The sequence below is a fragment of the Mandrillus leucophaeus genome, unplaced genomic scaffold (genome assembly GCF_000951045.1).
Source record: "Mandrillus leucophaeus isolate KB7577 unplaced genomic scaffold, Mleu.le_1.0 Scaffold773, whole genome shotgun sequence".
NCBI lineage: Eukaryota > Metazoa > Chordata > Mammalia > Primates > Cercopithecidae > Mandrillus > Mandrillus leucophaeus.
Genome location: NW_012108397.1, coordinates 851,606 through 867,560, shown reverse-complemented (window position 1 = coordinate 867,560; position 15,955 = coordinate 851,606). Strand labels below are relative to the sequence as shown.

Below are 15,955 nucleotides of genomic sequence, written 5' to 3'. Positions count from 1 at the left end.
GGGTAGGGGTGCCACTGGCAGCTGGTGGGTGGAGGACAGGGAGGCTGCTAACACCCAGTAGTGCCCAGTTCAGTCCCATCCATGAAAAAATGATCCTGCCCCAAATGTCAACAGGGCTGAGGCTGGGATACCCTGGCCTGAGTCCTCTACTTCCAGAACTTTCTCCAAGAGCTTAACAACTTTACAATAATACCTTACCTTGGCCGTTTGGGGCAAATAAGTGCTTACAAGTCTGAGTTCTTTTTTCAGCTTCTTTTGGGTTTATTTTTTAAGGGACAAATCCTGGCTGGTAATGAGTGCATTAGTGAAGATGCAAAAGGCCAATGGCAGAGAGAAGCCTTTGAAAGGCCCCCACACGAGATGTTTTCATGTGGAAAAGATGATTCCACTTCGTGCTGCCCTGACAGCTCTGACAGCCCTGGTAGCCTGTGTGTCTCGCCGGCTCACTGGGTCGGCACAAAGGATGTCCCAACTCATTGCCATGACTTCTGCTGAACCTGGGCCTCGGAGGGCTTCTGACATCGTTGTGTAACAAGAACAAAAGGGGGCCTCAGAGAATGAATGAGCTTTTGAATAAGGCACGGCCTTTTTCTTAACCATCAGCCTGTTGGGACCCAGCGGACAATCAGAACCTACCCCGAACACTAAGATTTCCTTGGTCCCCCTTCGGACTTACCCGGGTCGTTGTCCTTCAATGTTGCAATCTCGCCTTCTATTTTTTTATGGTGTTGACTGACTTTCTGGAGTTTCTCTTCGAGGCTCACAATCGTCTGGGAGTGCTGTTTGATTTGCTCCTTATATTCCATGATCTCTTCTTCAAATCCGTGTCTCTGTGATTCCTGCTCATCCTGGACGGCCTTTACCGTCTTCTGCTGCAGCATTAGCCGCTCTTCCATCAAGATCTGGGAACAGAGCGTCACTCAGTGTGGTCTTGGGAGCTGGGTATGACAGCAACCATAATATACACCCTGGGTACACACAGGTGCTAAACTGGGCCCCACCCCAGGGCCTTAGCACGTGCTGTTCCTTCTGCCCTGTACACTTCTTCCACAGCTCCTTTCATGGCCAACTCCTTCTTGACTCTCAGGGCTCAGCTCCAGCGTCACCTCCTCCAAGAGGCCCTCCCTGACCACCTATCAGGAGCAACCCCAGACACTTCCTATTCCAGCGTCTGTTTCATTGTCCCTGAAGCCTTTAATCGTTTGTTTCTCATGCCCTCTAGAATGTAAAATTCGTAACAGCAGAAATGTGTCTGTTTTTACTTACTGCTATGCCCACAGCATTTGATGTTTGATAGATATTTGTGGAATTAATGAATGAACAATTTCATAAGAAAAGGCAAATGAATTTGCCTTTCTTTCTCCTTTCTTTCCTTTTTTTTTCTCTCTCTCTCCTTCCTTCCTTCCTTTTCTTTCTATCTTTTATCTCTCTCTCTCTTTCTTCTTTCTCTTTCTCTCTCTTTCGAGACAGAGTCTTGCTCTGTTACCCAGGTTACAGTGCAGTAGCATGATCTTGGCTTACTGCATCCTCTGCCTCCTGGGTTCAGGGTATTCTCCTGCCTCAGCCTCCCAAGTAGCTGCGACTACAGGCGTGCACCACCACACTCAGCTAATTTTCATATTTTTTTTTAGTGGAGACGAGGTTTCACCATTTGGCCAGGCTGGTCTCAAACTCCTGACCTCAGATGATCCACCCACCTTGACCCCGAAAGTGCTGAAATTATAGGTGCGAGCCACTGTGCCCAGCCAGAATTTGCATTTCTTAAAAACAAAAAATTAATGACCCCCAAAAGGCAAATCTGCTGCTTTCCCACATCCAAACACTCCCTCCTGAGGCTCCCCTTGGCGTTTGCATCCCAGCACCTCCTTCTCAATGCCCGCCTGCTACTCCAAACTCACCCTGTCCTGCTCCCTATTCCCAGGTGACGTGCTGGGCCTCGGCCTCTGATCTCCCCATGACAGGTACATTCTTTGCCCGACACACTCACACATGCCTGCTCTTCCAAGGACCCTGCCTAGGAGGCTGCCTTCCAGATTAGGCTCTTGTCTTGCTTTCTCTCCCAAAACTATTGTGTACCCAAAGCTGGGGGGCTTTTGAACTTTGATGCCCTATCCTCGCCTTCCTCCTCTTGTCTCCTCTTCTCCAAAAGAGGGTTGCTCCAAGAGAACACCCCCACCATGACCCCAGACCTCCATACTCCTATCCCTATGTCGTCCTTACGCGATCAGGTCCCCAAGCACCCTGGCCTGAAGCGTGCAGTCTCCTTTGGCACTGTGCTCTCCTTGGCGCTCACGTCCTGCCAGCAGTTATCAAGTCCTGCCATCATAACTCTCTCCTGCGACTCCCTCCCTCCCACACCTCCCCCAGCTCCCGCCAAGGTCAAGTCCTTATGATTCTGGTCCACCACGTGCCACCCCCAGACCTGTTCTCTCCAACGCCACACCCTCGTGAAATTTACTTCGTTCTCTTTTGGGAGATTCACCTTCATGACTTCCTTGCTCAGAAACCTGTCAGTTGAGCGTGTGGATGACAGAGTGAATGCACATGGAGCCCTGATTTTGGAGGGCCTCGAATACCGAGCCTACGCTTTAATGCATTGTCTTAAAGCCTGTGGAATCATCACTCATCACTCGGTCCTGAGGCTCTCCAGGCATTCTGATCCTGTGAGGAACCTGCATTACAACATCTCAGAATACCCTGCAGACGGGGCATCCTAGCTCTGTGTACCTTTCATTCTAAACCAACGCTTCTCATTAGGGGGCCATTAAGGGACACTTGGCAATGTCTGAAGACATTTTTGGTGATCACGACTGCGGGGAGAGGGCTCCTGGCATCCGGTGGGTAGAGAACAGGGGTGGTGCTAAATATCCTAAGATGCTCAGGACAGCCCCTAACAGGAAAGTGCTACTTGACCCAGAACATCAGCAGTGCTGATGCCAAGAAGCCCTGGTCTAAGCCACACATTCTCACACACTGTAATCTTCTATTGGGAGAAAAATTCTCCCATTCCTGGAAGGCACCGACTTACCATTTTTGTCTTGGTAGTTTCCAGTTCAGCTAATGTTTCATTTAATTTCAAGGCGAGGCTCTCTGCTTTTAGACTTTCAGTTGCCTTTGTTTTCTGAGTCTCTTCAACCATGGCTAGTGCGTCACTTAATTTATTACTTAAAACATCCTCTTTTTGCTCTTTTAATTCTAATTCCTAGACAAAAAAAAACAAATAGCAAAATAACAGACATTCAGGAATACGTATTTACCCAGTCCCCTTCTCCCCAACCTTCAGGGAGGGGGCAAAGTCTATTCTCTAATTATTCTGTCGATTCTTTTAAAGTACAAAGTCTATGCCTTCTCTGGAAGGTTCCAGTTATTATAGAACTCGTCTTCACATTCAGCGGAGATCTGTCTCCTCGTGATTTCTGGTCTCTGAGCTCAGTTCTGTCACCTGGAGCTCGTTGAGAACGTTTTATTTCTCTTTTATGAGACAGCCCTTTAAATATTTGAGGAGGGCTGTCATGTCTGTCTCTAAATCTGTTCTCCAAGATGAATGTGCTGAGTCCCTTCTCTCCTTCACTGCAACACCTGCTTCCAGGACACCCCCCTTTCCTCCAGGGCTCCGGCGGCCCTGTCCTGGGCATCTCTTATCCCTTATCCTGGAACCCATTCTTTTTTTTTTTTTTGAGATGGAGTCTCACATTGTCACCTGGGCTGGAGTGCAATGGTGCTATCTCAGCTCACTGCAACCTCCGCCTCCCGGGTTCAAGCAATTCACCTGCTTCAGCCTCCCAAGTAGCTGGGACTACAGGCGCATGCCACCACACCCAGCTAATTTTTGTATTTTCAGTAGAGACGGGGTTTCACCATATTGGCCAGGCTGGTCTCGATCTCTTGACCTCATGATCCACCTGCCTCAGCCTCCCAAAGTGCTGGGATTACAGGCGTGAGCCACCGCACCCACCACCGCATGAAAGATTCTTTCGATCTTTCATAGTCAACATTCTATTCTCTTTGAGTCCCTCCTGCAATAAATGTGAAGTGTGGGCTTCTTGAGTGGCACTGTGCTGGGCATCTTATGAACATTAGTTAATCCAATTTAAAATATATTCGAAGTACTAGGCATTCTTAAACTCTGTTGGTGGAGGTGCAAACTGCTGTGACTTTTCTAGACACTCATTCAGGAATGTGTATTATGAGCCTGAAAATGTGTAAGTCCTGTGACTCAGCAACTCCACTTTAGGGAGTTTTTCCTAAGGACGTAAAGACTGATGCACAGGGTGGGTTAGCTGGGCATCTGCCGCACTAGTGAAGAGTGAGAAACCAACCCAGGGGAGAAGAAAAGAAGTTGGGATCCATCCAGCACAGTGCAAACCTGGGTCACAGAAGATTGTTTGATGACACTGAGACATTCTATGCAAAATGAAATCATTCAAACTTTTTTTTTTTTTCTGAGACGGAGTCTCGCTCTGTTGCCCAGGCTGGAGTGCAGTGGCGATCTTGGCTCACTGCAACCTCCGCCACCCAGGTTCAAGTGATTCTTCTGCCTCAACATCCCAAATAGCCAGGATTACAGGCACCCACCACCACGCCTGGCTAATTTTTGTATTTTTAGCAGAGATGGGGTTTTGCCATGTTGGCCAGTCTGGTCTTGAACTCCTGACCTCAGGTGATCTTCCCACCTTGTCCTCCCAAAGTGCTGGGATTACAGGCGTGAGTCACTGTGAATGGCCAAAATCATTCAAACTTAAAGCGGTTGAAACCTTACATTATTTTGAGACTCAAGAGGAATGTGGCTGTGGGGCCTGGGTCACGTAGCACACACCTGCAACTTCTGTTCTTTTCTGTAAATGAGTGGGAAAGCCCTGGCAGCGCCAGAGATAAGACTCCTTCAGATGATCACCCCTCATCCTGGAACATTAAAGCAATTTTCCCAGGAATGTAGCAAGCTGTGACCAACCAAAGGGCTATAACCGCATGTGCTGACCTTGTGTGGAAGACGTTGCGATCCTGTTAACTGCCTATCAAAGTGAAATTTTCACCTCCCTGCTTTGGAATGCTGACTCATTCTTTTGAAGTCTGTTTTTTGGGTTGCCGTCCTCAAGCTTTGAGCTCAAATAAACTCTATGCTTAGAGAATCTCATTATTTAAGGTTGACACGTCGTATGTTAAATATCAAAAATAGCATCCAAAGCACTGTGCACAGTGTCACAGTGTAAATCACTAACTTGGTCATAAATCGGTATTTATCGATGTCGATGCTGAGGTTCAAAACAAAGGCGGTCTGGAAGGAATCACATCAAAATGTCGACAGTGGCAACTGTGCTCAGTGGACTCTGTTAGTTATTATTTTCTTTGGAGTGATTTTCTGGTTTTTTTTTCAAGTTTTCTAGAATGACAGGTGTCTTGTTGTTGTTTTTTTTTTTTAATAATCAGGAAAGAAAACACTTTTTTTTGAAAATATTAAATCCCTATACCATTTTCATCATGTTATTCCTGCAAGCCTCTCCTGGGAGTTGCTGCATCCTCTGCGTACCTCCGCTTAACTCCGTCTGATTCTTTTTCAGGGTCTTAACCTTGCTGTTACTGTTGGGATATTCCACGGAGGACCTCATGCGGACCTGGCCTACGGAGGTGCTCACTGGAGACGCTGGCAGGCATCCCACGGAGCAGCTTGTCACGTACAGCTCAGCGACACACCCCAGGTGTCCCAAATAATCCACAACAAACTGAAATCGTTTCTTTGAAGAGCTGCGAAGCTGCCCTGCTTATCAGTAGATCACGCGGCCTGCCATCTTTGCTCCCTGCCGGCTGCTCAGCAGCTTGTCCCAAGCAGAGGAGAACAAAGTCCACTGGTCCCATGCATTGGACATTCCTTTCTTTTCCCTCTCTCCCTTTTCCATTTTGCCTATATAGATGAGATCAATCTTTGATTGCTCTTCCGAGTGTACAAATAAAATAATGTGCAAACACACAACTCTCTGCCTGACTCGTATTTCTTTCGATTTTCCTGGTAAATGGTGAATCCCTGGGCTGGGTCCTGTTCTTGCTTGTCTAGGGTAATGTCACCTGTCTACTTTGAGGGCTGCCATGAGACCTCATTTTTTTTTTTTTTTTTTTTTTTTTTTTTTAGAAGGAGTCTCACTCTATTGCCCAGGCTGGAGTGCAATGGCATGATCTTGGCTCATTGCAACCTCCCGGGTTCAAGTGATTCTCCTGCCTCAGCCTCAGTAGCTAGGATTACGGGCATGCGCCACCATGCCTGGCTAATTTTCGTATTTTCAGTAGAGACGGGGTTTCACCATGTTGGTCAGGCTGGGCTTGAACTCCTGATCTCAGGTGATCCACCCACCTTGGCCTCCCAAAGTACTGGGATTACAGGCATGAGCCACTGCGCCTGGCCAAGACCCTACCTTCTGATGTTACTGTTCTAAGGATATTGTTGAGAAGGTTGCTTGTTGCAGAATCCTCTACGTAATGACCCGTAGGAGAGATTCTCTCTGGTCTAGTACCAAGAATGGTCATATTTCCACGAGCAGTTGGTCCATTTTTGTCTAGCAAATTGTACAACCAGCTGGGATTTCCCTTGCACTGTAACTGCTAGAGGAAAAATTGTGACTCATTCATTGATTTCATGATACACTTTTTTTTTTTTCATTAGTCTCATTCCGGATCCCTTTTACGTCCCGACTTACCTACTTTTAAAACTTTAACCTCGCCTTTTTGCCTACCCATAGTGTATTTCATGGAGGATCCATGGTACATCGTTTGGGGGACACGGCTGCTTGGGAAGAGGCTGCCTTTCTCGGGCTCTCCCACAGCCTGCAGCATGTGCCTCCCTGCAGGGGTCCTCTGTGACCGTGACGGCCCTGGGCTGACAAGTCCTGCATCACTTCACCCAACTCTCGTCTGCCTTCTCTGGACACATGCCAGTTACTCCAGGTCCCTCCTTGAAGACTGGTGTCCAGGGCTGACGTGCAATGCAGATGTGCCTTCCTGACTAACCTCCCTAGAGCAGCCTTGTTTAAAGTGCATCAGCGCCACTTGGGCTGCTTACGAAACATGCAGCTTCCTGAGTCTGTCCTCCACCCAGGGGGTCAGAACTTCTTGGGGTGGGGTCCAAGAAACAGGCATTTAAAAATAAATTCCCCAGAGATCCAAATGCATGCTAATGTTTGCAAATCTTTCTTTGAAGAAAATGATCCAAGGTTGATGTGAATAGAGACCTTTTTAGTCCTAGCTGGTCCCGAAAATCCTTTGAAGTCATAGTCACCTATATTTAAATTTAACCCATCATTGCCAGGTTGCATGTTTGTCAACTGGGCTTTGACTTTGACATATTGGTAATTGTGTGTGTATGTGTTTTGTACTGCTGGGACGCAGGAGAAGTGAATTATGCCCTACTGCTTATGTACCCAAGACAGGGTCAGGTGCGAAATCCACTTCTATTCCTACTATGTTTACAATTCTCAGTGATAACAGTAAATGCATTTTGATTATGAAGGTGATGATAACTATGACAACAACCTCTGCTTGGAAAACTGATATCGGCCTGATCAGAAACCTAGGTGTCCATACCCTTACATCTCCTCTCTTTTTTTTTTTTTGAGAGGGAGTCTTGCTCTGTCACCCAGGCTGGAGTGCAATGGCGCAATCTCAGCTCACTGCAACCTCCACCTCCCGGGTTCGAGCGATTCTCCTGCCTCAGCCTCCTCAGTAGCTGGGATTACAGGTGCGTGCTACCACACCCAGCTAATTTTTGCATTTTTAGTAGAGATGGGGTTTTACCATGTTGGCCAGGCTGGTCTCGAACTCTTGACCTCAGGTGATCTGCCTGCTTCGGCCTCCCAAAATGCTGGGATTACATGTATGAGCACCTGCACGCTGCCAACATCTCCTCTCTTAAGCTAAGCAGCTGAGCCCAAAGCTGAAGTGCAGTAGAGAGGGAGGGGTGAAGATTTAGGGTTGGGGAGTCAGCCAGTCCGGGCTTTGGATCCTGTCCCTCCACTTCCCAGTCATGAGTTTGCCATGCTAACACAGGCAGCTGACACATATATGTGGAATGCTGAGTGCCTCTCCGTGTGTTCTGTGGGTATAACAGCAGTCATGTCTCACAACAACTCAAGGAGATTGATCTGTATGTATTAGGTGTATTTCATAAGTGGGGAAACTAAGGCACAGAGATGTTAGGGTTCTTGCCTGAAGTTCCACAGCCAGCCATGGGGAGAGGTAGGATCTGAACCCAGAGCCTGGCTCTGGCGCACTGCCCTTCGCCGTGCTGGGCCCCTCTTGTCTCTCCCTCCCTGCGGCTCATACCTCTTTCTGCTTGGTTAAGCGATTCTCCAGGTCTTGCACCTTTTTCTTTTCCTTCTCCATGGCCTCCTTCGCTTTGCGTTTCTCGTAGGCAATGCTGCTCTCTGAGACCTGGAAGTCAATGAAAGTGGTTTGAGGGCCTGTGCCCTCAAAGGGAAATGACACCGAAAAGGGAAACCAGGACGAGTCACTGTGGAAGCCACCAAGTCAGGGTTGGAGAGAAAGATCTCAAGGAACAAAGCACCCACTGGGGACAGAGGTGAGAACCCGGGAGCCATATCTTAGTCATGTGTGTAAAGGAGTGAGTGAGTCATCATTCAAGATTTCAAGGCAGGTGTTCAGGAAGTGACATGCTGGTGAGTGGTTGGGTCCTGGTATTTGGCGCTGAGTCACTGAATAAACTGGCATATGCTGGCACCGATGCTGGCCTTTGTTGGAAGTACCTGGCTGTTTGGGAGGTGGGGCAGGACAGACAGTGCGGGGGAGGTGCCTTCTGTCTCTGTAGACCCATGTCAATGGCTCCAAAGGAGGACCGAGGCAGCCACTTCCAGTCTACAAAGGCATGGGTTCCCAAAATTCCAGTCTAGGTCAGTTTGTAGCTGAGAACACAAATGCCATATACCTGGTGACGGGGAGGGAATCGGAGGCCCAGACTCACCTGTACATGCCCTGGGAGGTAAACAGCTAGGGAGGGCTTGAAAAACTCTATCTGCAGCTGTTGAAACTCTTGCAATTACACACCACCCCCGCCCCCACCAACATAAAGTTCACAAGAAAAGGATTTTAAATATATATGTATATGTACAACAAAAGACCAGAGGAGTATGTACTGAAATGTAAGTGACGGTTATTTGGGGGGAATTGGGATTATGGCAACTTTTATTTTGTTCTTTTCACAGGTCTATATCTTCTAAATTTTCTTTAATGCACAGGTATTATTGGCAAAAAGAAAAACGAATGAAAATTATTACAGGGCATGCAGTGATAGGAGATGGGAATATCCTAATTCAAGGGACAGTATGAGACTCAAGATGTGTGTGGTCCTGAAGGAAAGACGATGTTCCCAATGTTGCCGGTGTTAACATCATGTGAGTGGCACCCACCCACCCCACCCGGCTCTGCATATCCAACTCCCAGGCCCCCCTACCCGACCACATCTCCCAATGCAGACCTGGCTTTTTCTCACTGTCAAGTCTTCACTTAAGATGGTTCAATCCTTGCCCTGCAGGTCTAAGTCCTGCCCGTCCTACAAGGCCACCCACACCCTTCCGCATGCCCTGTGGTGAGGGCTCTTCCCCTTCTCTTATTATGCACTGCTTGGTGTGTTGCAAATGAAAATAGTGCACAGAATGTGTTAGTGCATCCAATCTGCAAACCCCAGAGAGCATCTATCTGATTATCCCCGTTTCACAAGAAAGGACATGCAGGCTCCTTTAAGGAGGCAGTATAAAGACAAGCAGTGTTCCAAGGTGTCATCACCAGGAAGCGGTGGTGCAGGCTTAGATGCCAGGGCCCTCGCCTTAACCGCTCGGCCTCTGGGCCCTGATTCAAGCCCTGCCCACTTGGAGGCAGGAGACTTTTTCTTTTTCTTTTTCTTTTTTCTAATTTTTAAATTTAAATTTACATTTTTTTTGAGACAGATTCTCACTCTGACACCCAGGCTGGAATACAGTGGCATGATCTCGGCTCTCTTCAACCTCCGCCTCCCAGGTTCAAGTGATTCTCCTGCCTCAGCCTCCCGAGCAGCTGGGACTACAGGCGTGCACCACCAGGCCCGGCTAATTTTTGTATTTTTAGTAGAGACAAGGTTTCACCATGTTGGCTGGGCTGGTCTTGAACTCCCAACCTCAAGTGATCTGCCTGTCTCGGCCTCCCAAAGTATTGGGATTACAGGCGTGAGCCACCGCACCTGGCAAGATGAGTTTATATGTTCATAACCAGGCTGGCACAGAGCCCAAGACACTGCCTGGCTGTAGCCTGAGCTTCGGGACCCCATCCCTGGCCCGTATGTATAAGGGAGGCTCTGGGGGTAGCCGTGACCACAGTTTGGGTCCCACCCCTTAGCGTGTCTGTGCTCCCTCTGCCTACCTGGACTCTGACCTCACTTCCCCCATGGGCTTGGCATTGTCCCGCTGCCAAGGGCTTCGCTTCAGGCTGTGCAGCCCCCACCCTGCTGTGCCCACTCAACTGCCCACCCCACCTGGACTCTGACCTCACAGGGCAGGTGCATCCCAAGCCATGAATATACTGACTCCTCATATTACACCTCTAGGGCGGTTCTGCCACCACACCCACATGGCAGATAAGGGCACGGAGAGTGCAAGGGGCATGCCCAGGGTCACACAGCCTGTTAGGGCAGAGCTGAGATTTGAGCCCAGAATGAACCCTTTAGCCCACCAAGCTCTGCAGTTCCTTCCCCGCCTCTCCCACCTATTTCCTTCCCCTGTGCTCTGGTGCCTCCCATCTTGGGCCAGCTTTGGTTTCATTCCTCACCCAGTCTCCTTCCCACCCCACCGAACCGCCCCCCACCTCCTGGCAAGCTCAGGTCCTGACCTTCACACCTGTGCCACTTTATCCAGTGGTCCTCTCTGCCCCCAGGCTCCTTTTCCCTTCCAGTTCTCACTGGAATGTCACTTCCTGAGTGGTACTGCCCTCGGGCACCCTCCAGCCTGCTTTGGCTTTGTGGCCCTGGAGCCGCCCCTGCTTCCCGAAGGCTGTCTGTTTCCCTGCGCTAGGATGTAAGCTCTGGGCAGCCTGGCCCTGGTCTGTCTTGCTCACTGCGATGTCCGTGGCACCCAGAACCGGGCCTGGCACATGGTGGGTGGATGGATGAAACTGAGATCAGCAGGTGGATAAATGAATATTTATGGGTAGATGAATGAAACCAAATCAAAGCATTCACTGAGCCATCAGCTCTGTTTCCGGAAGTTCTGTGGGGGCCAGGAGGTGTGTGTCTGTGCCACCTCTGTCCCCAAAGCCCAGCTCATGGAGATGCCATGTGGGTCCCTGAGTGACCTCCTCCTGGCTCCCCGGCTCTTACTTCCAGGGTGTGACCCGGGCATCCGGGCTGACCTGAGGGCCTGCCTCTCATGCTGCTCTGGGCAGGTGTGTCTGGTGGGCCAGGTCCCTAGGTTGGTGGCACTGGGGTGGGTGGATGTGGATGTCTCCAGCTCTGACCCCTCCTTTCCTCCCTGGTGTCATTCTGTCCTGGGGTGCCCATCTGCTTGTCCATTCCAGAAGGCGCTGATTCCTGCGGCTTATCTGATGTGACAACCACGTGGGCTTACTATGCACTCACTTGTGCCATCTCTTTTTGTGCTCTTTGTGTCCTTTACTCCTCAGCCAGTCCAGGGAAGGTCTGCTCCGGAGTCCACGACACCAGCAGGCCAGGCCAGGAGCAGTGCTTTCTCCCGTGGCCATGCCGGGTGTGGCATACATGCCTCTCTACCGTGAGGACGATGCTCGCTAAGCCCCTGACCCAGGCTGAAACCCAGGGTTCTCTCCTGGGGAGGATCCCTCTTTCCTAGGTAGCTGAACCAGAGAGCAAAAAGAACTTTCCGAGGGCCCTCTAGGATGCAGGGTGCAGTCCTATGTACTTTACACCTGAGAGCATCTAATCTGATGAGGCAGGGACTTAGCATTCCCATTTCACAGACAAGGAAACTGAGGGATGGGGAGGTGGCGATCTGCCAGAGGTCACATGGCCAGTCAATGGCAGATCTTGGCCACTTCAAAGGGAGGCGTGACTGTGATACCTGCCCGATTTCCCACCAGACTCTCCCAGGGATCTCCCAGTAGCTCCTTCCAGAAGGTTCTTTCCTGCTGCTGCTCATACCTCCTTCTGTTGGGTTAAGTGGTTCTCCAGATCCTGAACTTTTCTCTTTTCTGACTCCAAGGCTTCCTTTGCTTTTCTTTTTTCGTGGGCTATGCTGCTCTCCAAAACCTGCAAATCAACGACCAGTGCACTTGGTGGCCTGCACATTTAGGGGGGAAATTGCTAGTAATGATCATAATAATCATAGTAACAATAACAGCCGAAGTGTTGGGGCGGCTATTAGATATGCCTGGGCCCCTGGCCAGCCCTTCAGTCTCACAGCAACTCTGTCAGAGAAGTGCTGAGAGTGCCCATTTTACAGATGAGGAAACCGAGGAGCAGGAAGTCTGAGGGCCCAGAGCCACACCCTTTGTCAGAGGTGAGGCCAGGATCTGAAGTCTGCGCAGAGGAAAGCACGGAGCCTGAATAAAGAGCTCTCAACAGGGAACCTGGGAGCAGCAGGCGCAGCTTCCTGTCACGGGGCCAGGCAGCCTCTCTGATCAAAAGAAGAGTCTCGTTAATAATGGAATTTCCATTATTGAAATAAATCTCTTCAACAGAATTCGGTTTCAAGAGAAGGGCAGTATGTTGGATTAATGAGCCACAATATGCCAATTTCTAGAAGGGACAAGCAATGTTCTGGTAGGATGCAGGGACGAAAGTGTGGCCAGTATTGAGTGCCCTAATCAAGGAGTTTTGTCTGGGAAGTTACTTGCTGGTAAGCTATTCAACTAAACAGCTTAGTGTAAATCACCAAAGGAAATATGTTGCCAGCCTGTTTCCAGTCACCACGAGAAGGGCCACCTCTATTTTCCAATGGCTTGTCTTTCAAACACCAGGTTAACTGTCAGGTATTTAGAACTTGGAAGATGGTTGCCATTATAACCAGTGGTGAGGGCCCCAGACGAGCCCGCAAAAAGTGGTTAATCCAGAATATGGCTGAGGATATTGTATACTTTGCAGTGAAAAGTAGTTGACAAAACTCCAACACTCTGCTGTCCCAACACCAGCCTTAAAGCAGAAGAAAAGTGACATCATAAGAATTTCATGTTTATTTGGATCCTTTGAAGTGGGTTTTGAGGTAGGACATTTTCCTGTGAACTGTGAAAGAGACTTTGAGGCACTTCCTAGGGACTTAGGGTTGGCTCTGCTGTGTCTGACTCTGTGTCTACACTCGCCAGGCCTTCCTCTGGGCAGCTCCTCTGTAGCCAGGACAGGTACTACTGGGAAGAGAGGCCTTGCCTGGCTCACACGCAGGCCCTACATACCCAGTTGCCGTGCTTCCAAGTTCACAACGGATAACGGGGATTAACTTTGAACATGACCTCAAGATCCAGATTATGACCTAGTGATTCTGTTGACCTTAAAAACCCTTATAATGTGGCGGAAGAGCTAATGAAAAGAAAATCAGGCCGGGTGCGGTGGCTCACGCTTGTAATCCCAGCACTTTGGGAGGCCAAGGCAGGCAGATCGCTTGAGGCTAGGAGTTCAAGACCAGCCTGGCCAACATGGTGAAACCTCGTCTCTACTAGAGATACAAAAAATTAGCCAGGCGTGGTGGTATGCGCCTATAATCCCAGCTACTTGGGAGGCTGAGGCATGAGAATCGCTTGAACCCGGGAGGCAGAGGTTGCACTGAGCCAAGATCATGCCGCTGTACTGAAGACTGGGAGACAGAAAAAAAGAAAATCAAATAGCCACTGGCAGTTGAATGGAGCCTGTGGCTGGGGCTGCTCTTTCAATTTTCCCCGATAGGAAGCCACAGAGAAGTTCTGCCAGAAGTAGGCTGACATTTTAACAGACCCAGGGTGACCCAACCACAGATCCTCTCTGCAATGAAGCTTGAATTTTTCTCCCGAGCCCCATGGCCTCAAAGTCTCTAAATTCAAGGATCTTCCCCAGGCCTTTGCTGTTGACATCTTGGGGCATTTTTTTTTTTTTTTTTTTTTTTGAGACAGAGTCTCGCTCTGTGGCTCAGGCTGGAGTGCAGTGGCCGGATCTCACCTCACCGCAAGCTCCGCCTCCCGGGTTTACGCCATTCTCCTGCCTCAGTCTCCCGAGTAGCTGGGACTACAGGCGCCTGCCACCTCGCCCAGCTAGTTTTTTGCATTTTTTAGTAGAGACGGGGTTTCACAGTGTTGGCCAGGATGGTCTCGATCTCCTGACCTCACGATCCGCCCGTCTCGGCCTCCAAAAGTGCTGGGATTACAGGCTTGAGTCACCGCGCCCGGCCCATCTTGGGGCATTTGACTCAAGTGACTCCTTGGAGACCCTGCTCCTCATCCCCACCCCTGGAGGCATTACTTGGGGGCAAACCTCAGTGATGCTCTGGGAGAGGCTGCAGGATACAGCTGTGCCAGAGACTGCAGTGATGGATGGGCAAGGATTTTACTTGAGGAGTCGATGTTGATGAAAAACAAATACCCAAACAGAAGAAGGGGCACAAGTGGCAGCAGAGACAGTAGCAACAGCTGCCATTTACTCGGCAATAATTCCACAGGCCAGGCCCTCCATTATACACTAGATCTGAGCCCACAGCTGCCCCTTCGAGAAGGGAGGTAGTGATAGGTCTGCTGCAGCCGGGCCAGGCCCTCCATTATACACTAGATCTGAGCCCACAGCTGCCCCTTCGAAAAGGGAGGTAGTGATAGGTCTGCTGCAGCCAGGAAGTAGCCCTGCTTGGATTCGAACTCATGTCTCATCTGGCTGCAAAGCCCGCACTCCCCTGTGCTGTGTCAGGACTGAGGAATTCATGAAAGCAGACATGAAAAAGGATCAGGGATCTGAGGGTGACCACAAGCTAAACATGAATCCACAAATGTGGCAGAGCTTTCCCAAACGCTAGTTTAGACATATTAACAGAAGTAGAACATCTTCAATGAGGGAGGGAAAAGTCCTCCCCTTAGGCTACCGTGGCTGGAGAACAGTGGTTCTGGCCACCTCTGGAGAACAGCGGTTCTGGCCACCTCCCTTTAGGAAGAAAATGGGTGATGGGTGACAAACTCAAATGCCTATGAAGCCCAGATACCAAAAAATGACGTGGGCTGTGTTTAACGCAATAGGGAGTGGTGAAAACTGTGGCAAACTGCTGCTACCCGGTAAGGCTTCTAGTCCATTTTTGCTAAGTAGAAACAAGGGCTAGATTTTCTGACTTTTCGGGAGTGGATGGAAATCTGAACTTTTAAGTAGATTCTATGAATTCAAAGTAAAATATTCTGGGGCCAAACGTAACCTCCACAGACCCTGTTTAGTTGCTGAGCTTCCTAGTCTGTGACTTCTGGAGAGCAGCACAGGCCACAGGAGGGGGCCAGCACCAGGTTCCAGTCCTGTGAGGGACCTGAGGAACAAGGGTGCTTGGGCCTGGGGAGGAGCAGATGCAGGGCACGGGCGCCTCTATTTTCACACATCTGAGTCATCGTGTGGAAGAGGAAGTGGACGTACCTCGTGGGAGCGCAGGGGAGGGCGGAGAATTGATACTCTTCTGAGGCATAAGAGTTTGACCCAACTCAACCTAAAGGGAAAACTTTCTGTTGGCCTGAGGCATCCATGCTGGGATGGACTGCCCTGGGGTGGAGAACATTCCTCAGCGGTGGTGCTCAAGGCTGGATGCTGGTGGAGGGTCCATGCAGCCCTGAGGTCCCATGACTCTGTCATTCTACCGTTTCTGTGCTTTGGAACACAGAAGATGCCCATGTCACCATTCCTACCTGTCTCCCAAGCGCTCTCTCTGACTGTGTTTTACACTGTTTATAGTTTTTTCCCAGCTGGTTGTCAAGGCTACAACTCTGGGGTTCCCTTGAGTCTCCCACGCTTCCCGAAGTAGCTGAGTCCACCCAA

The 15,955-nt window shown here is 49.7% G+C and overlaps 1 protein-coding gene across 1 annotated transcript in view; it reads right to left on the bottom strand.

The window, feature by feature from the left end:
- The window catches only part of FHAD1 (forkhead-associated (FHA) phosphopeptide binding domain 1), a 172,295-nt gene that overhangs the window by 37,213 nt on the left and 119,127 nt on the right, over positions 1-15,955 (bottom strand). The window contains exons 18-21 of the mRNA XM_011966789.1: positions 12,140-12,247; positions 8,308-8,415; positions 3,029-3,202; positions 677-902 (exon numbers count right to left, since the gene is read on the bottom strand). Of these exons, the coding sequence (XP_011822179.1) occupies positions 677-902; positions 3,029-3,202; positions 8,308-8,415; positions 12,140-12,247 (616 nt within the window). The remainder of the gene's footprint in view (positions 1-676; positions 903-3,028; positions 3,203-8,307; positions 8,416-12,139; positions 12,248-15,955) is intronic.